A 26182-nucleotide genomic window follows, 5' to 3' on the forward strand; every position below is an offset into this window, starting at 1 on the left:
ATGTTGCACCCGCTAATTGGCAATTTGGCACGACTTATGAAGGAAAGCAAATTTAGTTTATGGTTTAGTAGCAGCATTTATAAAGACCAGAGAGTTGTACAATAAAGTACGTTCTCCCAAGAAAAGTTGTATTTATCAGATTGGAAATTTTCTTTACATGAATAAAGTTCATAGCATATATATTTTGAAATATATAATATAGCATCATTCCACTTAATAATAAGCCTTGGTGTCTCAACTCTCAAATGATGAGGAAGTGTAGTATTTCGCGTTCATGTTTGTTGTTGAGAGTCGTGCGGTTGCTTGTACTGGAGAAAGAGAAGTTGTCGCAAGAAGTATAATATTCATGAAAAGCATGTATTAGCTTCAATTCAATTCCAAGTGATGAATAGAAAATGGCAAACTATATTGTATCTTAAGCTAACTCGTCCCAAGAGATTAATGAAATAGACAGTGTCATGGCATTAGTGGGTACGAAATCCTTGATGTCGCTGTTGACTACCTTTCTTTGGTCTAATTAAAAACTAAAACCTTGCGGATTTGTTAGCTTGCTACAGCTAGTCGTTTTTCTTTCCATGTCACAACTCACAACTTTCCCACCCAAATCTGTTTCTGTAATTGAGTAATTGAGTGTAGTTGCTCAGGCTAAAAATTCCTTATCAAGAAAACACAAGATCGTCTCCTTATGAATGAGTAAAAACTCAAGCAATCACCATACACAATTTCAAAGATGTACCCAAGAAAACGCGTGATGACCACTGTTGAAAAGAAAGATTCTTTCGTAACATGGGATCGAAATTTGCTCAAATTGCGGGAATAAAGATTTGGCCCCAGTGACTCCATAGCAAGAGCTGGAGTTGGACTCAATGCGGTTTCACACTTTCTTTTCCCAATTAAAAGTTCAAATTGAAATAAACAAAAAAAATATTAATCTCACCCCACCAATGGACCCAGAAAAATAACACACTTTCAGTTTCTAACTAGAAATGTTGCTATAACAAGAATATATATGTTACCTAAAACAAACAAAACAGTAAAATTTATTTTACCATTTAAGTAAAATGTTTACCTAAATGGTAAAAACATCTGGTCCTAAACACAAAATTATTATATATTGTTATTATTATTATTATGATCTCATTTTTTTTAGTCACTAAAAAAGCCTTCTCTCTCAACTCACCTTCAAACTCGATCTCCGCCGACAACGACCCGAAAAAATTTCCCATCTTAAATCTAGGCCTTGTCCATTTTCTTCAAATTTTGTTTCAGTTTCAAATTTTTTTTTGTCTTTTTCGATTTGTGGGAGTTTGAGATGGAAGCCCTAATGGCTGTACACTGTTAAAAGGTTTTGCCATTAGTGGTTTTATTCCATCTCTTCATTTTTTTTTTTTTTTTTTTTTTTTTTTTGAATTGAAAGTATTGGAAAAGGAGGTGGTTTTGGTTTTGGTTACTAGTGTTACTACTCTGGTGTATTGAAATGGCAAATCAGGTGAAAAATTAAGCAACTTAATTGAGTTTATTAGCTTGATCTGTATTGAATGATTGTTATTTTGCACTGTGTATTGATCTTGTGTTATATTGATTAGTTTTTATGTAATGAATGCTGATTAGCTCTGTTTAGCTCTGCATTGCTAGATTTTGTGGAAGTTTGATTTGTTTTAGAGTAGAATCAGTAGTAGATAAGTCGATTTTGCTGATATTTATCGATTTATGATGTTCTGATTTTGCGTCAGTAGAATTATAGTATTGCTAATGAAGAAGAAAGTTTGGAGAGAAAAGAATACGGCATTGAGGGTTTTGGCCTTTTCTTACACATCGTTATATAGGAAAAAATTAGGGTTTACATCAGATAAAATATAGAAAGAAACGGGGTGTTTGGGGGGGTTGTTGCAACTGTTCCTTAGAAATTAGAACTCAATCGGGTTCATTTGACACTTGAATTTGTATTTGATAGTGACATGGGTTTGTGTTATCATATCTTTATCCATTGATTTACATTCTCGACAAAAAGTGTAGCATTGAACGTTAAAAGAAAGATAAAGAAACTTTTGCAATTATCTTGTATTATGAGCTTTTACAATCAGTTCTATCTGAATAGTAAAGAAGCTTGTGGTTTCTCAGCTCAGCATTTGAATTTCCAATCCTATTGAACTTCTTTGACAAGGCTTCACTAAAATGAACATAAAACCAAAGAACTTCCAAGCCTTTTACATATCAGTTAAAAAATAGCAGTAAGCATATATGGAGAGTCCAGGAATGTACAACTTGCATTTGGTAGACCTTTATTAATCAGATTAGTGACTTGCGATCATCTAAATGACACATTCTAGATTTATGGAGCTATTCTACTTGAATTGTGTGAACTTAGTTATCTGTCACATATCTTCCATAACTCATTCCTGTGACACAACAAAATCTTTCTATGCTTAACTGTATTCAGTTGGCATAAAGAAAAAAAATATGTATGCTTAATTGTTTTTATCTAGAGAAAACTACTTATTCTGTTGTCATTGCAGGCTACTTCCGTCAATATTATGGTAGGGACTTTTGTTTGGGTGGAGGACTCCGATGATGCTTGGATAGATGGGGAAGTTCTAGAAGTAAATGGTGACGAAGTTAAGATAAGCTGTACATCAGGGAAAACAGTACGTGCTATTTTACTGTTTTTGTTGTTTGTTTATTTTGCTAATGGCGTTGTTGTTTAGTGTGCTAGCTGGCTTAGTTGGTAGAGTCTATGGGATTTGTTACTGTGGACCTGGGTTCAAAATCCGACAATAGTATAATAGGTTTTACCATATAGAAATGTTAAATTTTATCAATTGTACGAGTTTTGGCTAATTTTACGCTTTTTCATTTGTCACACTTTCTTCTTGTTTCATTTTTTCTATGTTGAAGCTGTCATCATGTCGCATTTTCTGTCTTACCTGGTATTTACATTTTTTTTCCTAATTAATTTGTTAATCACTTGATATTTAGTAAATTCCCACTTTCCTTGTTTGGCCCTTCTGGTTGTTTGTTGGTTTTCGTGAGTTTAAATTCATGAAATTTTTGAGTAATTTTTTCTTCCATCTCAAAGCTTCATATCAACTTAACTAGAATAAACTTTAATTTTGAAGATATTAAGTTCATAATTTGATAATTGGTTATTAATGGCTTCACCGAGTCATATGTAATAACAGTCAATGTTTAAAAAGTGCATGAGAGCCTTGAGGCGTAGGAGGCTTAAGGTGAACCCCAAAGGCCATTGAGACATAACACAGAAGTCTCGGTTTCTAAAAAAATCACTGAAAAATCCAGAAAAATTATTAATTAATAAAATGAGATACAACATGTCATATGAATAAAGAAATCGAAACTAATTTGCAAGCTATTGAGACTAGACATTTTCCCTTGTGGATACTCTGTAGGGATACCCATAGGTGATTGGAGACGCTAAATCTTCTGCAATAGTGTCACCAGTACCTTTGTTTTCCTTGGTACAATCACGTATTATTTTTTTGCTTTTGCTTTTTCTTTTGAGTCTTTCTGTTTTTGGAATGTGGTGCCGTTTTTTGGTGCATGGAAAATATTGCAAATTTGTTGACTGTTTCCTCATGACGTCTTTGCAGCTAATTTTCATTTCACTGGCTAAATTAAAAATCAAGATTTGGTTACATGGGTCAATGAAAGTTATGGTCTTTGTTTACATTGCAGATCACCACTAATGTGTCCTCTGTCTATCCTAAAGATGCTGAGGCACCACAATGTGGCGTTGATGACATGACAAAGCTGGCTTATTTACACGAACCTGGAGTTCTGCAGAACATAAAATCTAGATATGATATCAATGAAATATATGTAAGTATATAAACATGGGGCGTAGTTTGATTATGTTTCATAGGTTGATCTCTTAACAATAAATCTTACACTTTCATTACTGTATACTGGTTCTAAATGCCATTACATCAGTGAAGTTTCCCCTGATTAATTATTAGTGGATATGGAATAAGCTTTCACCAAATGTTTCTTTCCGTGATTTGTTGTTAATGATTCTCAATTTGACTAGCGTTCCTTCATTTGTTTGGACATTTTAATTGTTTTTCTAGTGGCACTAAGGCACTAACATCTTTCACGGTAAAGCTGATCTGTTGTTGTGTCTACAGACTTATACGGGAAGTATATTGATTGCTGTAAACCCTTTTAGAAGATTACCTCATCTATATGATACACACATGATGGAACAATATAAAGGTGCTGCCTTTGGCGAGCTAAGTCCACATCCTTTTGCCGTTGCTGATGCTGCATACAGGTATTGATGAAGAAAATATCATATCAATAAACTATTGGAACTATAAGAACTACACTTGTGAAGACATCATCGTATTGTTTGTGCAGATTGATGATGAATGGCGGTACAAGCCAGTCAATTCTAGTAAGTGGAGAGAGTGGAGCAGGTAAAACAGAAAGCACAAAAATGCTAATGCGTTATCTTGCTTACATGGGTGGAAAAGCTGCAGCCGAGGGGCGGAGTGTGGAGCAGAAAGTACTAGAGGTAAAACTCTATTTTTTTTTATCATCAGGGAAACTAATAATACAGCAAACAAATTAGAAGGACAAGTAATGGTGCTTACACTCTTAGCAAGACATGGAGAAGGTATCTCCAATGTAGCAGATCAAAGAATCCCTGTTATAGAAATTAGAACTCAACTTTCCTAAGGATTAAGATACCATTAGTCCATGTTGAGTACAAAGTCTTGGAATGCCCGCTCCTTCCATGAGGTGCAAAAATTCCCTTGGGAATATGATCAGGCATCTATTTATCTTTTGCAAAGGGGTGGATGTTGATCCAAAAAAGTTAAGCACTTTAGGTTAGAACAACCAATAGACAATCAGTACATATATAATTTCATAACAATCTTAGTACTAGAAAGTTGGAGCTTATCAAGTTATCATGACTTGTATTTTGGTTGTTACCAAGTTCTCCATAATCCATGGTAAGTCAGCATTTTTGAGTTCTGATTTCACTGAATCAACTAACCCTAGTTAATATTTGTTTTATTATTTTTGGATGTCTTACATAAGTACTCCATGTTGTGTGAGGGGACGCTTTTAACTACCACCTACTTTGACTAGTTAAAAAGACCACCAATTCCAAATTGCGACTAGTTAGACTTCTGATCATAAGTTTGCTTGGGGTATCCAGATTACCAATATAATGCAAAATCAATAACAAGATAAATACTTCCTTACTTATTGTATGAGGTATACAGCACAATCTTTGGGGGCGGCAACAAATTCTGAAAACTATGAAAGCCAACATGAAAATTGCAAAACCCTTAGCAACAGTATTGACATTGTCTGGTCCATTTTATTTTCTATTTGCAGTCAAATCCTGTTTTAGAAGCATTTGGTAATGCAAAGACTGTCAGAAACAATAACTCAAGGTTTGTAGAATTTTCGTTCTTTTAGTAATTTCCTGCTATGTAAATTTTTAGATGAACATAATGTGTGGGCTGAATCTAATATCTCGACATTACAGTCGTTTTGGTAAGTTTGTGGAGCTCCAATTTGATGGAAGGGGGAGGATATCAGGAGCTGCTATCAGAACATACTTGCTAGAAAGATCTCGTGTTTGTCAAGTGTCTGATCCTGAGAGAAATTATCACTGTTTCTACATGCTTTGTGCTGCACCATCAAAGGTCGGTCCTGATTTTTTTTTTTTTTTTTGAATTCTTGAATTTGAATTTAGTTTTAAGCACCTTATTGCTCAACTTCAGATGACTTCCAGCTTTGGAAAATATCTTAAGAGAGTGGTAATCTCATGGTCCTCCTTGATATATTCCTCTGAAGCAACGTCTGGTTTTATCCCCTAATTAACTATGGAGATCGCCATTATAGTTGACTCTAGAAACAGCATATGTTTTTTGCCCTAATTGATTATTACACATAAAACAACTTTAGTCTTACCACTTTCAAGGGTTGGTTAAGCACATTCAGTTGCAATGTAAAATGGAAGCACATAATCTTCAGCTGTTGCGTTAGTCCAGACCTTTATGCTTAGCCTGGTGAAACATACCTATGTGCCACCACTCTAACTTAGTCAATACACGCAACAAAACAACATAATATTAGTTTCTCAGTATGGTAAGAGATTGTTGTACTGTTGTTGACAAAATTAAATGCAAGCGCAAGATTTGTGATGCAAATTTGGAAGAGTTGGGATAAGATTTTTTTAATAACATTGATGTAGTATTATGAAGCTCAGCTGTATGTTGTAGCAATCTGTGATTTTTAATCAACTTTTATTTTCTTGCTGTCAGGTTGTCGAAAGGTACAAATTGGTAAATCCAAGAGATTTTCATTATCTGAATCAATCAAATTGCTATCAACTGGATGGGGTAAATGATTCTGAGGAATACCTCGCAACTAGGAGGGCGATGGATGTTGTTGGAATTAGTTCAGACGAGCAGGTTATTATTCCTAAGTCTCCAAGGGAGATAGTTCTAACTTATATGTTATGTTCCTCAAAGAAGGCAACACCCCAGGACAAAGGCTCCTATTTGAAGTATTTAGGTGCCACGACCCATTGTTATTAAGGGTGTCTTCTGATTTGTTCTTCTCTTTCGTTCTTTAATTTCAGGATGCTATATTCAGAGTTGTGGCTGCAATTCTCCATCTAGGGAACATTGAATTTATGAAGGGAACTGAAATGGACTCATCTGAACCGAAAGATGAAAAATCTCATTTTCATCTAAGAACTGCTGCTGAGCTGCTCTTGTAATGCCCAATCCATGATTTGCCTCATGTCCCCTTTATTTTGTTACTGATGACTTACTGCTGGATGATGTTTCATGATAATTAAATTTAATTTCCTAATGTTTCTGTAGGTGTGATGTGAAGGCTCTTGAAGACTCATTATGCAAACGTGTGATTGTAACTCGTGATGAGACCATAACTAAATGGCTTGATCCGGACTCTGCAGCTGTCAGTAGAGATGCTTTAGCTAAAATTGTATATTCAAGGCTATTTGACTGGTAGGTTCTGATCCTCTGTTGGGCTTTTTGTAGGAGAGGTTCAGGTTTAGTTGTTTTGTAGATTATTTGTTCAGTTAAGAGGCTAGACATAATATAAATCAATATATTCCTGGCAGGCTTGTTAACAAAATCAATTCTTCAATTGGTCAAGATCCTGATTCGAAGTTGTTGATCGGCGTGCTGGATATATATGGATTTGAAAGTTTCAAGACAAACAGGTGCTTAACCGGTACGCTTTTGAGTTCATTGATTGTAGAGGTTATTTCTTGCAGTTAACTGCTTGAAATCCTGTGGTTGTTGATGTAATTGCGAATTTGGTGGTTTTGGTTCACTTGATGGGCTTCTCATAATTCTTGATAGATGATAAAAACCCAAGGATACTGCAGGTTAAAGCTCTATTTTCTATATTGTTAAGACCTTGAATGAAGTATATACCTGAATTGCCTGACCAATAACCGGAAATACAAATATTTGTGATATATAGATTTAAAACACATTGGGACGTATTTTGGATATAACATTTGTTTGTTTTTCTTTGGTTGCGAACAGAATGTGAAAAGTGAAAATCTGATTTTATGATGAATTGTGTACCTGCGTAAAGTATTCCTTACGTGGGTGGAGTGTGAGTAAGGTGGTCTGACAAGTAAAATAGGGTGTCTGTTATGGCCTTTAAACCATGCGTTTACGACTTTACGTGATACACGGATGAGTTGTCCAAGAGTTGTTGAGAGTATAGGGGTACAATTTTTGTACTTGCACTCTTTTTTTGAACTTGCAATGTAACAATGGCTGTAAACATCTCCAGCGTCTTTGGAAAAAACCTGGAGATTAAATGTTGTTAAAATATTATTTCAATTAACTGAAGAATAAAATCTTTGTTTGATCAGTATGAGGATTAATCGGATGGTTTTAACAGGAATCTGATATGCCTGTACTTAAAAAGGGTTAGTTGGAGTTTTCCTGGTAACCCTAAATGAATTTCCTTTGAACTAATCTTAAAGGGAGATTCCCATGGTTTGAATTGTTTGTATGAACTATGAAGTATGTGCCCGCAGTTTGGATAATAAATATTTGGCAGTAATTTTTATATTGGATTCTGAACGTTTGGTGGGTATCTTCCAGCTTTGAGCAATTTTGCATCAATTTGACAAATGAGAAACTTCAGCAACATTTTAATCAGGTTCATGCTTGATAACTTTTTTAAGTTGGAGATTGGCATTGTCAGTAGTAATACACTGTGTACATAACTTACCAGACTTTTGCTGTGTTATTATATCTTGTTTGACAGCATGTTTTCAAAATGGAGCAAGAAGAATATACAAAGGAAGAAATCGATTGGAGTTATATCGAGTTCATTGATAATCAAGATGTTCTAGATCTCATTGAGAAGGTTTGTGCTACCAGCAACTTAATTTCATTCATCTTGGCACATATCTTTCTGGTGTTAGGTATTATGGATATTTTCATTTTAAAGGTTGAAGCTCTAATCTGTTTTAATTTTTATTTTACTATACTAGAAACCTGGTGGTATCGTTGCTCTTCTTGACGAGGCTTGGTATGCACGGTGTTATCTTCACAATGATATTTTTTGTGTCCTGTTAGGGCTAGCGGCTTCAAGATATCAATTGTTTGAGGTTTGTGTTTTGCAGTATGTTTCCAAGATCAACGCATGAAACATTTGCTCAAAAGCTGTACCAGACATTCAATGGCAATAAACGCTTCAGCAAGCCAAAACTGTCCCGTACCGACTTCACTATATGCCATTATGCTGGTGACGTAAGTATTTTTTTAAGTTATGTTGGTCTTCCTTGTTCTATGCCTGGCAAGTGAGATGAGCTTTCGTCTATTTTCATCAAAGTTATGTCATTTATTTGTCAGGTTACATACCAAACTGAGTTATTTCTTGACAAGAACAAAGACTATGTAGTTGCTGAGCACCAAGCACTCTTAACTGCTTCAATGTGTTCCTTCGTTGCTGGCTTGTTCCCACCTCTATCTGAGGACTCATCCAAGTCATCAAAGTTTTCATCCATAGGTTCACGCTTTAAGGTATCTTTGGCTATTCCCTATTTTATATTGTACATGTTCTATACCTTTTCTAATACATGTTCTATATATTTTCTAAGTTTCAAATTTTGTTTGATACTGTTCACTTATAAATGCAGCAACAATTGCAAGCTTTGCTTGAAACTTTGAGTTCCACTGAGCCGCATTACATTCGATGTGTAAAACCAAATAACCTGCTTAAGCCGGCAATCTTTGAAAATAAGAATGTTCTACAGCAACTTCGTTGTGGGGTAAGAAAATTTTATGATTCTGGGTTATTTTTAAACTTGTAACTATATTGTATAGTCAGTACGGTTATTATTTAAGTTTGTTGTGGATGCACTTCTTAGTTACTATTCTTGTTAGATAGTGTTATTGAATGCAAGTTCATTATTCCACAAATTGGCCTTATGGTTTTCTTCTTCAGGGAGTCATGGAGGCAATTAGAATAAGCTGTGCTGGATATCCTACTAGGAGAACATTTGGTGAATTTGTTGACCGTTTTGGCATCCTTGCTCCTGATGTGTTGGGTGGGAGGTGAGTCAAGTTTTCCTTTTTTGTCACTTGAGAGATGTTTTGTTAAGTTCGTTCTAAGAAGATGAATTGTCCCTCCCCTATTCATGATAGCAATGACGAGATTACTGCGTCCAATATGCTGCTAGAGAGGGCGAATCTTAAAGGTTATCAGGTATGACATTTTCAGTAAAAGGAGATTAGAGTAATTCTCTTTTTTCTTCTCTTTAAATCATTTGCTTTATTTGAACATCAGTTTATTTCTTCTATTCCAAGTGCAAATTGCAAGAAAGATATCACAGCAATTACTACATAAAATATAAAATGATGCACCGATTTGGAAAATATTGGATTTCTCATTTCATCCCTGAGGATATATTATTTTCCAATTAGGTTTAAATACTTAAAATACAAAATGTTCGATCGAACTGTTGAGAGCAGTAGTTTTTCTTTGAACAAATATTCTAGCTAGCTGACCCAGCACTAATTTTTGTGTTTGAAAAAGTGAAGAAGTATTCTAGCTGACCCCGTTTCATCTTGTAGATAGGTAAAACAAAGGTGTTTCTTAGGGCTGGCCAGATGGCTGAATTGGATGCCCGAAGGATTGAGGTTCTTGGTAGATCAGCTAGCATTATCCAAAGGAAAACTCGGTCTTACTTGGGTCGCAGAAGTTTCATCTTATTAAGAATGTCTGCGATACAGATTCAAGCAGTGTGCAGAGGTATAGGATTCTCTAAATGTATCTGCAAGGAGTTATTGTTTTTGGGTTATGTGCTGATTTGTGCGCTGATTGATAGCATCCTGATAAGCTCCTTGCTATATCTATTTCTACGTTCATGTACTTATCCACTTCTTGTTGCAGGACAACTCACTCGGCAGCTTTATGAAAGGATGAGGCGCGAAACTGGTTGTCTGAAGATTCAGAAATACTGGCGCATGTACCACTTGCGGAAAACTTACAGAACACTTCTCTTTTCAGCAGTCACTATTCAAACAGGAATGCGTGTAATGACTGCTCGTAATGACCTTCGTTTTAGACGGCAGACAAGAGCTGCAATTATAATTCAGGTGAGATAGTCTTCCACTCATTGGGTTATTGGTCTTTGGAATGGCTCGTTATTTAAACATCCTGTTTTTTTGTAAGTCTGGACAAAAGTGTAATCTCCTATCTGTTTCTTTTGATGGATCCATGTGGCTAGTTTGTGGTCTTTTCCTATTTCAAACATCTCCTGAATTTTATTGAAGGTTTAGATATTCACTCTTCTACTCTAATTTTCAACTCAAGTTTCTAAACAGTTTTTATTCTGTATTATAGAGTCAATGGCGCAGATACTTGGCCCGTTTACACTTTTTGAGAATAAAGAAGGCGGCAATTACCGTGCAATGTGCATGGAGAGGAAGAGTTGCTCGAAAAGAACTACGACAACTTAAACTGGTAAGCTTTTCTCTCTTACTTTGCAAATTACTCAAATGTTCTCAGCTCTTTGGTTTTTTCTTATTATCCATAGTTTTATTACTTTGACAAAGTTAGAAATGTTCAAATGAGTTGAGTTTTTTTATGGGTTTTGTATTCATATATATCACCTGTCAAGTTTGTATGCGGGTATCATATACAAATACATAGGGTTATATATACAGAGTTGTACGCATTGGTGAACCAACAATGTGAACTGAGCTCTGGTTTCTTTGAGAATTTTCCATTTGATTGATAATCCAGTTGTTGAACTATGTTTTCTATTACGTAGTCCACATATTTGCTAAGACGTTTTCCCTTCAACATCTAGTAGCTTAGCAATTTTACTTTGTTGCACGAAGCGAGTGCGGATGCGGGGAAGCGGGTGTTTTAAAAAAGACATAGAATTGGGAGCGTCTAATGTGTATAATAAAAAAATAAGATATAAATAGAAATGGTTACCATAGTGGCATAGAATATACCTTCTATATATTGTTGATAAATAGGGAATGGAGTTCATTGTTGATATGAGTTCTATATCCTTTTCTTAAGGATGATTAATTGATTTATATTTCTATAGTTACACATTGTAGTAAAACTAGTGAATGAATTGTTAGCTTTCTTATGAAGAAAACAGAGAAGCCGTATCGACATTACATCTACTTTTCAAGTATACTAAAAAGATTTCTATTTTTTTTTTCAGTCACAACAAATTAACCCATGATATATGCGGGCTTCATTTATAGTAATGTAGAATGTCACCTACATCAGTTTTAATTCATTAACACATTATGTGAGTGAAAAGGTTAATTTTTAATAATTGAATATTCAATAATGAGCTGTGAAACAGAACCGATTTTGTTGGTGGGAAGTGCGGAATCGAGGTTCCGGAGCGGGTGCGGCACCTTCTATACTAGGATCCTGCAACTAAGGAATTTTACATACTTGATTTATCAGTTCCCAACTTTCCTAAGAGCATCTCCAATGGGAGGTGTAAAGTGTATAGTATGTAAATTTTACACCTCAAACATAAAAAAGAAACTTCCAGTGGAGTCCGTATATGTTAGCTAACAGTTGCTAAACTCGTTGGGAAATTTGCACCCGGGAGGCGCACCACTTAAAAGAGACGGACGTCATTTGGTCTCACGTACGAGTGTTGAAACAATTCACACGCTTTTCGAAATGACGTTCCTGCTGTGTACATTAAAAGGTCACATCGGACTGCAAGACAAGAATCCCAAATATCATTATTGCTACACAAAAGAAACAGAAAGTGACAACCCACGTGATTGACTTTTTAAACTGGAGGGAAGTTGTACTCTGTTTAGTGATGGTATGTCATTTCTAATGACGTTCAGACTAGAAACACACTGGTACGTTGCTTTATATAACGCACAAGAACTTAATTTACAAACTGATATCCCTCTCCATTGGCTGATCGCTTAGGGTGTAAATCTAGCACTATACGGTAAGGTGAGATTACAGGTGTAAAAGTCTATGTGGAACCTAGGTGGGATGTATTCCATTGGAGATGCCCTAATTAATATATATGGATTGCTGGCAATTAGTCCAAAAGAAAAGCCGAAAAGTTCTCGACGCTTAACCAGGTCTATGGTTATGGAATCTCAATATGCCCGACGAAGAAAGATGTTGAATCTCCGAATCTCCCGCTGAGTGTGTCATGCTTCTTGTTGTTACAATATCATTCCCTATTACGTATTATTTTGTAACTGTTTTGTGGTTACTCTTTTGTGTCTATCTGATTTCTCCCTTCTTACTCCAGGCTGCAAGGGAAACAGGTGCTCTTCAGGCAGCTAAAAATAAGCTGGAAAAGCAAGTTGAAGAACTTACATGGAGATTACAGCTGGAGAAACGGATGAGGGTATGGTACTTTTGACTTAGTAACTTGACTTGGTTAGCATATATACATGTTCAAAGTAATCAGTGCTTTGTACGTACAGACATGGCTATTCTTATTGTCTTTTTATTTTTTATTTTTAATTTTAAATATGTTTAAAGGATTATTTTTACTGTTTATCAAGTTGAAAAACATTTAACATTTCGACTTGGTAAGCATGTATGGGAAAGTCGTAAGCCAGGATTATGCTTAACCATTGCTTGTTCATGGCGTTACCAGTTTGGTTATCTTTTGAAGATGTCACTTGTGAGTTGTGAGAGAGCACTCCTCTGGAAACTACTGGCATTTATTCTTTGTGTGACTTGTTAAGCACTTGTAGATGTAGTGCTAGTTCGCAAGAGTAGAAATTGCTCAATAAGAAAAGTAAAAGATATGATGTTGGAAGGAACTGCTATATTGTTCAAGGACTCATCTTCAGACTGGGTATTTAAGTGCAACTTTAGCCATATGCAGATTGTGGGAAAAGAAAATTTGGCTTTCCTTGGAAAGGTAAACATAAAAACTGTTGAAAAACACTTGAGAAAAAGAGGCGAGTTGAATGAGAAGCCGTACAAGAAGGCACAGTCCATGTCTCACACAAAAAATAACACATTAGTTATTTGTAGTTTGTACTATAGGATATCTCATCATTTATCTTTTCAATATATAATTACACTATACTTTATCTATCAAAAAAAAAAAAAAAAAGAGGTAAAAACAAGTTGTCCTTCATACTCTTTTGCTAGGGTATTATGTGGGTGACATATCGACAGATTTAGTTTTCTTTTTCCCCTTTTCTTTTTGGCTAAAGGTACAAGAGATGAGTTGTGAATAAGGTTTTACGATAAAGGGAAAACCTTTTTACATCATTTCTTAAATAGGAAGTGGAAAAAAATTAGAAGGAAAAACACATAGAGAAGGTTCTCACGGATGTACTTTTCCTCGTTTTCCTGTTGTAGTCTGACATGGAGGAAGCAAAAATACAAGAAAACGCAAAACTGCAATCTGCTTTGCAAGACATGCAAATTCAATGCAAAGAAACTAAAGCACTGCTGGCAACGGAACGTGAGGCTGCAAAAAGCCTAGTAGAGCAAGTCCCTGTCATTCAGGAGATTCCTGTCATTGATACTGCGATGCTGGATAAGCTTACTGTTGAAAATGAAAAGCTCAAGGTAGGATCACTCTTGCATATAGCAGCAGAGTAATGATGGAAGAAATGGTTGTCTGTTTTCTTTGTTACTGATCAGGATTTCTTCCAACTTATTGCAGGATTTGGTAGGTTCACTGGAAAAGAAAGTTGACGAGACAGAGCGGAAATATGAGGAAACAAATAAACTTTGTGAAGAAAGGTTAAAGCAGGCTTTGGATGCAGAATCAAAAATAATTCAGCTAAAGACCGATATGCAGAGGTGGATATATTTGCTATTTTAGTCTTTTTTGCACAATGACTATTCTTTTAATTTGGAAAGACTATATATATATATATATATATATATATATATATTTAAATTGGAAATCATTTTAATTTTATTTTAATTTCTTGGGAAAGACTATATATATATATATATATATATATATATATATTTAAATTGGAAATCATAATGAGTTAATGACTAGATTATTTTAATTTCTTGGCCAACTTATGGTCATTATGCCTTTGTGTCCATTCTTGAACGTAATCATTGTTTAGATTATCTATTTAAGTTATACTCGTTTTCTTCTTTGTTTTTTTGTAGCCTGGACGAGAAGCTTTTGGACATGGAATCTGAGAATCAAATTCTCAGAAAACAGGCTTTGTTAACCACACCTGTAAAGCGAATGTCAGAACATTTAGCAATTCCGACTGCCAAGGTTTATATGCATGTCTAGACTTGCAACTTCCAATTTGTAAAATTTTTCAGGACTAATCGCTTTATATGGCTGATCAAAAAATCTTTTTATATGGACTTGCAGAATTTGGCAAATGGGCACCATGATGTCAACGAGATAGCCAGTGTAAGTGTAAACTATATTTTTCTTTTGGATCCATTCTGATGAGGACATATTTTTGTATTTTTTATATATTTTTGTATTTCTGTTGATAAAGAGCTGTTTCTGCAGGAACCACAGAGTGCAACTCCTGCTAACAAGTATGGGTCTGAATCTGAAAATATGTTGAGGAGATCCCATGTTGAGAGACAGCATGTATGTGAAGACTATCATAGGAATCTGATTCCAGTAGTGATTAAGTTGTATCTTGTTAATCTTTTATGACCTTGGGTGATATATCTTGCCACAGGAAAATGTTGATGCTCTTATCAAATGTGTTATGCAAGATATTGGTTTCAGTCAAGGGAAGCCGGTTGCAGCATTTACTATTTATAAGTGTCTTCTTTACTGGAAATCATTTGAAGCTGAAAAAACTAGTGTGTTTGATCGCCTTATTCAGATGATTGGTTCTGCGATTGAGGTTAGTCGATTTTCATTACACAAAGAAAATAATGTAATTACACTAAAGAAGTAATTGACTGTATACACATTGACTTAAAAAAATTAATTACACCAAACTCAGGCAAGCTTAGGTTAGATCCTAGCTGGCTGAATAACAACTTTTTGGTGGACTCCTAGTAACTGTTTATTCACTCCAAACTCTCAACATATTATAATATTTGTATAAACTTCAAACTTATCAGAATTATTATGCTATCCATTTTGAGAAACAAACATCAGGAATGAGTCATTCTTTAAGTTTAAAGGCGCGGTATCTACTCTCCATTTTATTATATGGTCGGTGGGAAGTACTCTATTGTACTTGTAAATTGTAATTTTGTAATGGAAGGGATTAAAGAGGAGTGCATGATTGAGCATGTGCTAACCCACGTTCAAAGGGGTGACCTACCAGAACTTTTTATATAATTGTGAATGTGATAACCTTGTACTATAAACTAGTAAAAGGGATTGCAACCCAGAAGAGGGGAACTTCTTGGGCATTGCATAGCTTGTAATACCATAATTTTTATCATTAAAGTGAGTTGAATTTTACAGATCAAAGAAAAAAGATATACATATATAGCACTGTTGAATTTTGAGGAATGTCCTCTTCTCTGCAGAATCAGGAAAACAATGATCATATGGCTTACTGGCTTTCAAATACTTCTGCACTGCTATTCTTGTTACAAAAGAGTTTAAGAGCCTCTGGAACCACTGGTTCAACTCCAAGTCGGAAACCTCCACAAGCAACATCATTATTTGGAAGGATGACCCAAGTAAAATTTTGTTAAGTTCTGTTCTTTATATTTTTTTATGTGAATCTTTGATATCATCGACACTGGCTAAAGTATTACCATTTGGCTGATTCTTGTTAGGGATTCCGCTCCTCTCCTTCTTCAGCCAACCTTTCTTTTACTGGAGTAGACATTGTACGCCAAGTTGAGGCAAAGTATCCCGCGCTGCTTTTCAAGGAGCAGCTCACAGCATATGTAGAGAAGATTTATGGAATCATCCGAGACAACTTGAAGAAAGAATTAACACCGTCACTTTCCTCGTGTATCCAGGTATTGTCAACTTCTACTTGTTTTATTGAGCTGTTGGCCTTTCTCGTTTTTAGTGTCACAGCCATAAAAGTACCACAATCTACAAAATTTCAACCACTGAAGATAATGCCAATATTTTGAACCTTTTGTCGGCGGATTTAATTTTTTTAGTGTCACACCTATTACCTACTAACTAATAAAATGGAAAACAGAGGAAGATCAAAGACTAGAAAGAAGAATGTTATTTATTCATAATGAATTTCAATATCTGAAAGCTCTCTTTTAGAGATGTCACTTCATTATTTATGCTGCTATCTCAACTCTTTGTGAATGGAACTTAAGAAACTTCTCTTGGTAGTAAATGTTGAAGACGTATGATGAGCTGATAGTAGTGTATAATTATGTTGTATGCTCCAACAACTTGAACTGGATCTGATGAGTGGGCTAAAAGGTGCCAACCTTATTATTATTATTTATTTATTTTATTTTTTATATTATAAATTCATCATCTTTGAAATTCGTTTTTATTGATTAAAGAAAAGCCATAAATGTCAATTGGCGAACTGTCCATTATTTCTTAAATTTGTGACCTTGTTCTGCTGCTAACATGTTTCACTGGAAATTTAGGCTCCAAGGACTTCAAAGGGAAGTGCATTGAGAGGATCTGGGAGGTCCTTTGGAAACAGTTCTCCAACTAGTCACTGGCGTACCATCATTGAGAGCCTCAAGTCGCTTCTCAGTACTTTGCAGCAAAATTTTGTATGAACTTTGGTTGAATGGACTTTTGCATTTAACTTGTGCACTATGAGAGGCTTAAATTTGGTGCTTTTTTCAGGTGCCTCCAGTTCTCATTCGGAAGATCTTCACTCAGATATTTTCCTATATCAATGTACAACTCTTCAACAGGTAATAATCTTTTCTACTCGCAATCTTTTGTCCAGTTTTCTTGGAATATTTGGATATAGATGAGCAAAGCTATTTTTTTGCCGCTGCAGTCTTCTCCTACGTCGCGAGTGTTGTACATTTAGCAATGGGGAATATGTAAAATCTGGTTTGGCTGAATTGGAGCTGTGGTGTTGCCAATCTAAAGAAGAGGTACTTCACTTGCATATTTTTCTAGACATTCTACGTTGTGTTTGTCAGGTCTCTTTGTCTAAGCTCTATATTTGTCAACAATTACAGTATGCAGGCTCCTCTTGGGATGAACTCAAGCACATTAGGCAAGCCGTCGGATTCTTGGTATGTCCAACCTGCATCACCTTGAAAAATTCTCTAACAAAATAAAAGTAGGTGAATATGGTTGTGTCATTATTGTTTCTATCCAATGTTTACAATGCATGTTTTTGAGCCCCTCATGGCTGAGTGCCTCATTTATGCTCAAGGCGAGTTTCAGAGAGTAAAAAACATGCTTGAGAAGTTATAGAAAACATATAATTAAATCAAGAAAATGGGAAGCATCATGTCATAGAATGAAGGTACTAAATCAAGCTAAGTTAAATGGCTACAAGTTTTTCCTTGCTAGTGACACGTTGAGCTTGTTTATGAACTATATACAAATAGATATAAACAATATTTCTGGCTAAGATCTCATTAAAGTTATCAAGATTTAAATTCAAAGTTCAACATCACAGATAAAACCCCAACTGTTTGAAGTAGAGATAACATCTAATGATATAATCAAGAATCTTTCCTTTCAAGCTGTTAGGTAACTCTTGCTTTACTATCTTCTTAGCTCATCGAAATTTTCACTGTGCTTTGTGTACCCTCTCTTTTATATGCTGCTGTGTCAGCAAGGATGTGGGAGGAGACAATTTTTTCACTTTCTAATTTGGTGATTATTTGTTTTTGATATGATAAATGCCTGCATTTGAGCTGGTGTCTATATATATTTCTTTTCACTTGATACTATGGATTGTAGTTTTCAAATGGATCAGACAAGTGGATAACACAGAAAAGTAAACAACATTTACACTTGTGGAAAATCAGAACAAAGTCTTACTGTTCCGTCGATAAATAGCTTTTTTAATGACCTTTCCCTCTTTTCTCTTATTTTTCCCCTTTTTGAAAAGGCATTGTTATAGAATATGTGATGCATGAGCAGTTTATAGCCATGACTTGACACCCAGTATGATATTTCCTCTTGGTTTATTTATCTCCAGGTTATTCACCAGAAGTCAAGAATCTCGTATGACGAAATTATCAATGATCTGTGCCCTGTAACTCTCTTGCTCTCTCTCTATTTTTTTATTTTTTTTTCTCTCACATGTGCATACACACCCCACACCATCTCCCTGTCATACTACTCATCCTTGTTCGGCATCTGCTATTTGTTTTGTTGATTTCTGTTTTTTTTTTTTTTGACACTCAAGTTTGCTTTTTTGGGTACAGATCTTGAGTGTCCAACAGCTTTACAGGATATGCACACTTTACTGGGATGATAATTACAACACTCGAAGTGTTTCCCAGGATGTTAGTTTCAATCTCGAATGTCTTCTCATCTTTACATGAGCTTTTGTAACTTTATTTTCTCCACAGGTTATCTCCAATATGAGAGTACTAATGACAGAGGACTCGAACAATGCCGAGAGCAGCTCCTTTTTGTTGGATGACAATCCTAGGTTATGTTCTTACCTCTCCCTACGTAGACCATTAATGAACTGTTGGACCTCTTCTAATTAGTGGCTTAAATTGCAGTATCCCCTTTTCTGCTGACGACATATCCACTTCCTTGAAAGAAAAGGACTTCTCTGATGTCAAACCTGCAACAGAGTTGCTCGAAAACCCAGCCTTCCAATTTTTACAGGAGTGAGGTTGCGTTAAATTAAGCATACAGGCCTTTTGCAGTGGACTCTGTACTTTCAACTTTGACACTTTCAACTCTGTACCGTCATCAGATGTCATTGTGATGTAATTGTACCACCTCTTTTCCTACCGTCTGGTTCTTCTGTTATCTATACATGCCGGGGGCTGTAAAGTTATTCTTTCCATTTAGATTTGTAAAGTTTTGTCGAGTCCTTAAGTTCAGGTAGTAGCCAAAGACAGGGACAGGGAAGTTTGATCCCTCCCACAGAGTGTTTCTTGTTTTGTATTTTCATAGTGCCCCCATTTTTCTTTTGTACAGTTACGGAAAATAGAAAAAGCAATATGTAATTCTTTATTATTTTGGTTTTACTTGATGTACACTATTGTAGACATCAGAAAATGAAATTCAATGAAATTCAACAGTGAGGCTTGGAAAAGAAATGTATCATATTTGTTATATTGTTTATAGAAATCATTATCTTCTATGCATAGAATTTGGAAAACTATTCTTGCCGAGAAGGCAAGAAGTTTGAGAAAAGGGAGGAGTTCTAGGGACATATTTTATGTTGACACGTAAACAAACTCAAAATCGTCAGGACATTTATAAGTTTTGGATTAGGCTAATTTTTTATAGATATAATCTCATAATTATTCTAAACATTGTCACAAATAATCAAAAAGTTCTAAACTTGTCAAATATAGTATCTAAAATGGTGAAAATGAACGGTTTATAATTAGCCAAAATTTGTAAATTGTTAACTACATTTGGCAAGTTTGGAATTTTTTAATTTTTTTGATTATTTGTGACAATGTTTATAATAGTTAAGAGATCATATCTATAAAAAATTAGCCTAATCTAAAACTTATAAATGTCTTAACGATTTTGAATTTGTTTACGTGTCAAGATAAAATGTTTCTAGAACCCCTCCCTTGAGAAAAATAGCAATAAAAGGGTCTAATTTTGAGTTCTAATCTTAGCATTTGAGAATAGCACAACCTCATATCAGTATGTCTCTAAAGGTCTTATGTTTATATAACTCCTGCATGTATCATTGCCAATAAAAGGGTATCACACTTAATATAAAGAGTCCGGATTCAGATAGGGTACCCGCACAAAACAACTTGTGTGGGCGCACCCAATCTCGTTAGATTTACATTGTGATTGAGATTACATAACGTGGACTTAATACTGTTTTGTTTCTTTGTTACTGAAAATAGCTGTCATAGTAATTTAATTTGGTAACTAAATCTAAACAAATCCAAACAAATTCGAAAAGAGAGAGGTCTTAATTATGGCTGCAAACTCCGGTGGAACTCATTTTCTTCGCTCCTATTTTTACCCCTTTTCTCCAATTTCACTTTCAATCTATGATATTTCTTTTCGATAAAGTTACAAAAACTTATTTGTAAGTGGGATTTGTACGTGGAACGGTTTAGAAATCGAAAAGCATATAGACTTGCATGGTTGTATACATAACACCAACATTTTAAATCTATTTTAAATTTGTTGCCAATTTGCTTGGTTTAGTTTCCAAAATAAAAGATTTTGATTGTATTATTCTTGGTGACAAGGAAGAAAACAGTGTTAATAAGCCGTTATCTAATCTCAATCCCAAAGAAAATCTAACGTGATAAAGTGCACCCACACAAGTTACCTAGGAAATTGGGTATAGGTACACATACTCAAATTTTTTAAGTTTAGAGGAAATAGCAAACTTTTTTTTTTGTTTTTTCTCCATAAAAACTGAAATTTAACATCTGTCTCAAATTTCAGATTGACTTTTACAATTTTGACCTCTTTTATACCCCAACTAAAGAAGCCAACTACCAACAAAAAAAAAAAAACTACGTACTAAATTAGTTACCAAAAGAGTAGTGGGTTAATCAAAATAACTAAAATTCATCCGAAATCTACAAAATTCTAATTAAAAGTGAAATGAATTTCTGGAGAGACCAAAACAATGTGAAAAACATCAACTTCAAAAACGGAAAAAATGTATGTTGATTACAACTAATTTCAATACAGCTTTAACAATTTAAAATGCATCTCTGATAATTTTGAATAGCATGTTTAAGCTTGATGTAATTCAAATTGTGAAATTGTGAAAGGACAAATGGTTTTTTTTTTAAGACAATTGTATTATTTGATTGCAATACATCTTGGTGCAATACACATGCACTCTTGCCTGATGAGTGACCTCGATTGACACACACACATACAACTTGCACATTAGATTTTTGTATTATTTATTTGTAGAAGAAATTGGCAGTTACAAATAAAATGGTAAAAAGGAAAAATAAGAAGTTTTAAAAACAGTTAATACACCCAAAAAGTGAGGTGTTGCTAAAATTGGAGTAGAATCAAAAGATAATATTTGTCTTTCTCTAGACAAAAAGCACACTAAAAAAAGTGTCTAGAGCCCAATTTCTAGAAATAAAAAATAAGTAAATTACTTCATTTGTCCCAGTCATTTATATCCCAACAATTCAAGAATTCATTATTGATCCCATTTTTTGGCTCTGTTTTTGTGGTTTGTCCTATTTGCATTCTAAATAATTCGTAGATGATTGAATAAATTCACCAAGTTTTACTCAGATCACTACTAGATGGTTGAATAGATGATTTGTCCTAGAATTAGATGCTTTGAAGATGCATGTTTCAGAATATGCTTGTATACTATTCATCCTTGCCTTTAATCGTATTGCTATCACTATAACTTGTAGACTTGTAGTCATTCTCTACTGGGATCACGACACAACTGTAAATGATTTAAATATTTAATACCATCATCCAGCATAGACTTATTTGTAGTAAATTTGAAAGAATCATGTGTCGTTAATGGCTCAGTAAAGAGAACCTATAGAGCGTAAACTGGTATCCTGGAAATTATTGGTTTGATTTGTTAATAGAGAACTTTTTCAGTAGGTAATTAAGCTATTTCAGTATTTAGACACTTTTGTATGGGAAAACTTAAGTGCACTTCCTCAAAATTATGGAAGCTTTGTTGGCTTTCCTAATTTCTCTTACCAGCATAACATAATACAAACTAATTTCCCATGAATTGCCTCAAAACGCTTATTTTGCACATTAACATTAATCTACAATACAGTACAGTGCAAAGATGATACAAGAGCTGGCTTGCTTGACAACTTGACAAGCCCCCTTGTGTCATTCAATGAGACTTGTATTTAGTCTCCTTGATAGAGACTGATTTGCGGTGAAATACATGAGATCGTGTATCTTGAATTCTTGATACAAATCAAGAGTTGTCAGTTCGGAGTCCTTTTAAGGAGTCTGATCGAGCCATATAGGGATATTGCATTATGATGAGCCATATATGGATATTCCATTATGGTACCTCATAAGCCAACATAAGTACATAACCAAGTTTATATCTAAGTTTCCTAAAACCATCTTCTAGGGAACATTCCATCCATGTATCCTGCATTAATCTATATAAGTTCCTCTAACTGGGGGCTTAAGCAGTTCAATTTCAGAGATTGAGAAATAGATATGGCTTTTTCAGGCTCTCTTGTTGGGTTCCTAGCCATCGCTATATTCTCTGGTGTTGTAACAGAAGCCGGTAAAAGTAAATGGATTGAAGCCCATGCAACGTTCTACGGGGATATGTCTGGCGCGGAAACAATGCGTAAGTAGCTCTGTAATTGTGTTTTGTGTACGCGTGTGTGTTTTAAAGGTAAGTGGCTCAATGGATCCAAGGTCAAAATTCTAATGGTATAGGTTAAGCTATTGAGCATTTGAGCCACGGAGAATGAACCTCGTTTAGCCATTGTACGGCTAGTGGTGTCAAGGGGTGCTGTCATTGGACATCTAGTTTGCCTTTGCATCATTTTGTGAAAAGCTGCCTCTTTAATGTGATACCAATCAGTGTATTTTTTATTTTTATTTTTATTTTTTTATTTTTGGGGGGAGCCTAATTTCTCATTGGGGGGTGCTAATAACACACTATATATTTTGGACAGCGTCTGGAATTTCGTGACTGAAATCTTAGATTCAATATGTTATCAAGATTAATTGCCTGTAAGTGGAACCAAATCCGGGATTGGTAATAACACACTATATATTTTGGACAGCGTCTGGAATTTCGTGACTGAAATCTTAGATTCAATTTGTTATCAAGATTAATTGCCTGTAAGTGGAACCAAATCTTCCTTAAAAAAGGTTGTAATTCATATTCCTTAAAAGAAAGAAGGATACCTTGTAGGTTTATATCTAAATCCTATTTTGTGTGTTACCACTTACCAGCACATGTAATATGGAAATTGCATATCTCATCATCTGTTGCATCACTGTGTTGGTTATTGATTCCCCCTTATCAACGAATATACTACAACATTGCACTAGAAAATCAGTAGAAACCTTTTGCGGTTTTGCCGTGGTCGATTGGAATTAGATTCCAATCACACAGACACGCAGAGAAAAGACATCTGGATTATGAAACTCATGATCGAACATTAGATGTAACTGAAATAATTTCTCAATATATTCATGATCGGCAAGTAGATTGCATGATTGGTGAAGTTAATAATTTGGCTAGGACATTGACATCGTCGTTAGTAATTAATTAACAGTTTAACACAATATGATGACTTAATTTTTATGACTACAGAAGGAGCTTGTGGCTACGGTGACCTACATAGGCAAGGTTATGGACTAGAGACAGCAGCCTTGAGCACAGCTCTTTTCAACAATGGCAAGACTTGTGGTGCATGTTTTGAGGTCAAATGTTATAATTCTGCGCAATGGTGCAAACCAGGATCCATCCGTGTGACTGCTACCAACTTTTGCCCCCCTAACTGGGCAATACCTAGCAACAACGGTGGTTGGTGCAACCCTCCTCGCAAGCATTTTGATCTTTCCTTGCCGATGTTCCTCAAGATTGCTCAGTACAAGGCTGGAATTGTTCCTGTACAGTACCGTCGAGTGTCATGTATCAAGCAAGGCGGTATAAAGTTTGAGATTAAGGGTAATCCATATTGGACGCTTGTACTAGTATACAACGTGGCAGGTGTAGGAAATGTTGTCGACCTCAAAATTAAAGGATCAAAAACTAACTGGATTCAAATGTCGCGCAACTGGGGTCAGAATTGGCAAACTGCTGAGAGATTGCAAGGGCAGAGTTTATCATTCAAGGTAACTACCCAAGATGGTATTGTAGTCCAATCTAATAATGTTGCACCAGTGAACTGGCAATTCGGTCAGATATTTGAAGGCAAGCAGGCAAGTTAGATCAAGCTAGGCACTTTTTTCCCTGTTCAAAGAAATGTAGGAGTAGTCTTTGTAGCTGCTGAAGAGGGTTTTTTTTTTTGGTCCTTTCTACATTACTGTTAAACCTTTTTTTGATGAAAATAAAGCACAAACTTGTTGATACGTACAGATAATTTCGAGCCATGCCGAAGGATTGAGCTATACTCGATCAAAACTTAATCAGAAAGACACACCTATATTTATGAACAACATAATGTATGTGGTGCTTACATAACACACCAATTCTTTAAATTTCATTGAAAGAAGCACAAGTGTTGAGCCTTCTCTTAGAAGGACTAGAGTAAGAGCAAATAATTCCTGCGGCGATAATTCCTGCTTCGCGGAATTCAATTATGGCGTTCACTTCTAACAAACTTCAGGCTCTTCGTCCTGCAAGTTTGAAAGCTCAGGGTACAGCTCACTAGAACGTTGATTGTGATCCTTTAATTTGAATTTATTGTTATTTTACATGTTAAGAATATGACATTGACTGTTTTCTTAACAGAGTTAAAAGATGTGTAAAAGCTCAGGGTGCTGCTCACTGGAACGTTGATTGTGATCCTTTTGAATTTAGGGAATTTATTACATGTTAAGAATATGATACTGACTGTTTTCTTAACAGAGTTAAAAAATGTGCAAGGACTAGGGAGCATTGGAGCAGTCCCAACTAAGTTAGGCTTATTCTTCTTGTTTTTATAGTTTGTTTTTATAGTTTTATAGTTGCAATAAATAACTGGGCAGCAAATTTTTCTTCTTGTTTTAATAGTTTGTTTTGAGATCATATACCGTATATATAAAGTTTTATAGTTGCAAATAAAACCAAAAACCCCCCGCATGGGCAGCAAATTTTCAAAAAAATAAAATAGGCGTCGGTGCATCAAACATCACAAAAAAATAATCAGGTTGCAATAATAGAGATCCGGTGTGTTATTGAGATCACTTGGTATACCGTATATTTCTTAGATATCGCAGGTATAAAGGTCACAAAGTTTGTTGACAAGTGTCGCATACCACTTGGTATCAGAATGCATACCAAACATAGAAGGGTAAAATTGGAAAGAGTAAAAATAAAAAAAGTCGTCCGTCCTTAAAAATTAAAATAAAATTTTTTACAAGTTATAAGCCAAAAATGTCCTTATCAATGGTTTCAAAACCCACCGTCCTAGACTATGATTAAAATTCAAAATTGGGCCTTTTGACTTATTTCTTGAAAACCTAAAATACTTATTACAAATGTGTCATTGGTCCCAAAAGTTGTTTTGTTGTTGACCTGTGAATTTGACTTTTTGCAACCTTTTTCAAAATTCCTTCTTTTCTATTCTCTTCTCTTCCACCATCAAAAACCATAAACCATTAAACCCTTAAACTAAACACTAATGGAAGAGCCCAACCCCATTTTAGAACATGAAGATGACGAAGAAAATGTAATGTATCATGACCCCATTCAAGAAGAAAATATATAACAAGTTCCAAGTTACCCCATTCAAGAAGAAAATGTAGAACAAGTTCAAAGTGAAGAAAATAGAGGAATGGATGATGATGCATTTAATAAGAATAAGGTAAATATAAATTAAACGTAATTATGCATGTAGTAATTATGTATGTAATAATTATGCATGTAGTAATTATGCATGTAGTAATTAAACGACCCGGCTAGGTCGTTTGTATTTCACACCA

At 35.0% G+C, this 26182-nt stretch overlaps 2 protein-coding genes across 2 annotated transcripts; both read left to right on the forward strand.

Annotated features, from left to right (window-relative positions):
- The first annotated feature begins 1337 nt into the window (after nt 1-1337).
- LOC147522107 (myosin-6-like) lies at nt 1338-19677 on the forward strand. The gene is made up of 39 exons (XM_086591018.1): nt 1338-1489; nt 2517-2645; nt 3694-3837; nt 4143-4288; nt 4375-4531; nt 5365-5423; nt 5519-5678; nt 6300-6449; nt 6620-6756; nt 6867-7013; nt 7130-7231; nt 8136-8193; nt 8302-8403; nt 8531-8568; nt 8663-8789; nt 8892-9062; nt 9179-9310; nt 9487-9596; nt 9687-9747; nt 10116-10293; nt 10435-10640; nt 10888-11007; nt 12809-12907; nt 13882-14094; nt 14192-14331; nt 14659-14773; nt 14876-14917; nt 15023-15106; nt 15201-15371; nt 16012-16167; nt 16267-16455; nt 17062-17193; nt 17270-17340; nt 17430-17529; nt 17617-17673; nt 18594-18650; nt 18823-18903; nt 18970-19052; nt 19129-19677. Exons 1-39 carry the CDS (start codon nt 1478-1480, stop codon nt 19241-19243), a joined length of 4551 nt encoding a protein of 1516 aa, XP_086447144.1. The 5' UTR covers nt 1338-1477; the 3' UTR covers nt 19244-19677.
- Nucleotides 19678-22849: 3172 nt separating this feature from the next.
- On the forward strand, nt 22850-24502 carry LOC147522108 (expansin-A23-like). The gene is made up of 2 exons (XM_086591037.1): nt 22850-22886; nt 23868-24502. The coding sequence occupies exons 1-2, from the start codon at nt 22865-22867 to the stop codon at nt 24485-24487; spliced, it is 642 nt and encodes a 213-aa protein (XP_086447163.1). The 5' UTR covers nt 22850-22864; the 3' UTR covers nt 24488-24502.
- Nucleotides 24503-26182: the final 1680 nt, after the last annotated feature.

Source organism: Coptis chinensis, chromosome 1 (assembly GCF_015680905.1).
Source record: "Coptis chinensis isolate HL-2020 chromosome 1, ASM1568090v1, whole genome shotgun sequence".
Lineage (NCBI taxonomy): Eukaryota > Viridiplantae > Streptophyta > Magnoliopsida > Ranunculales > Ranunculaceae > Coptis > Coptis chinensis.

Coding starts and splice junctions, on each gene's coding strand:
- LOC147522107 (XM_086591018.1), top strand. Junction 5,424..5,518: donor GTCAGAAACAATAACTCAAG/GTTTGTAGAATT, acceptor TCGACATTACAG/TCGTTTTGGTAAGTTTGTGG. Junction 17,530..17,616: donor GTTGCCAATCTAAAGAAGAG/GTACTTCACTTG, acceptor CAACAATTACAG/TATGCAGGCTCCTCTTGGGA.
- LOC147522108 (XM_086591037.1), top strand. CDS start 22,865: ATGTCTGGCGCGGAAACAATGC. Junction 22,887..23,867: donor GTCTGGCGCGGAAACAATGC/GTAAGTAGCTCT, acceptor TTATGACTACAG/AAGGAGCTTGTGGCTACGGT.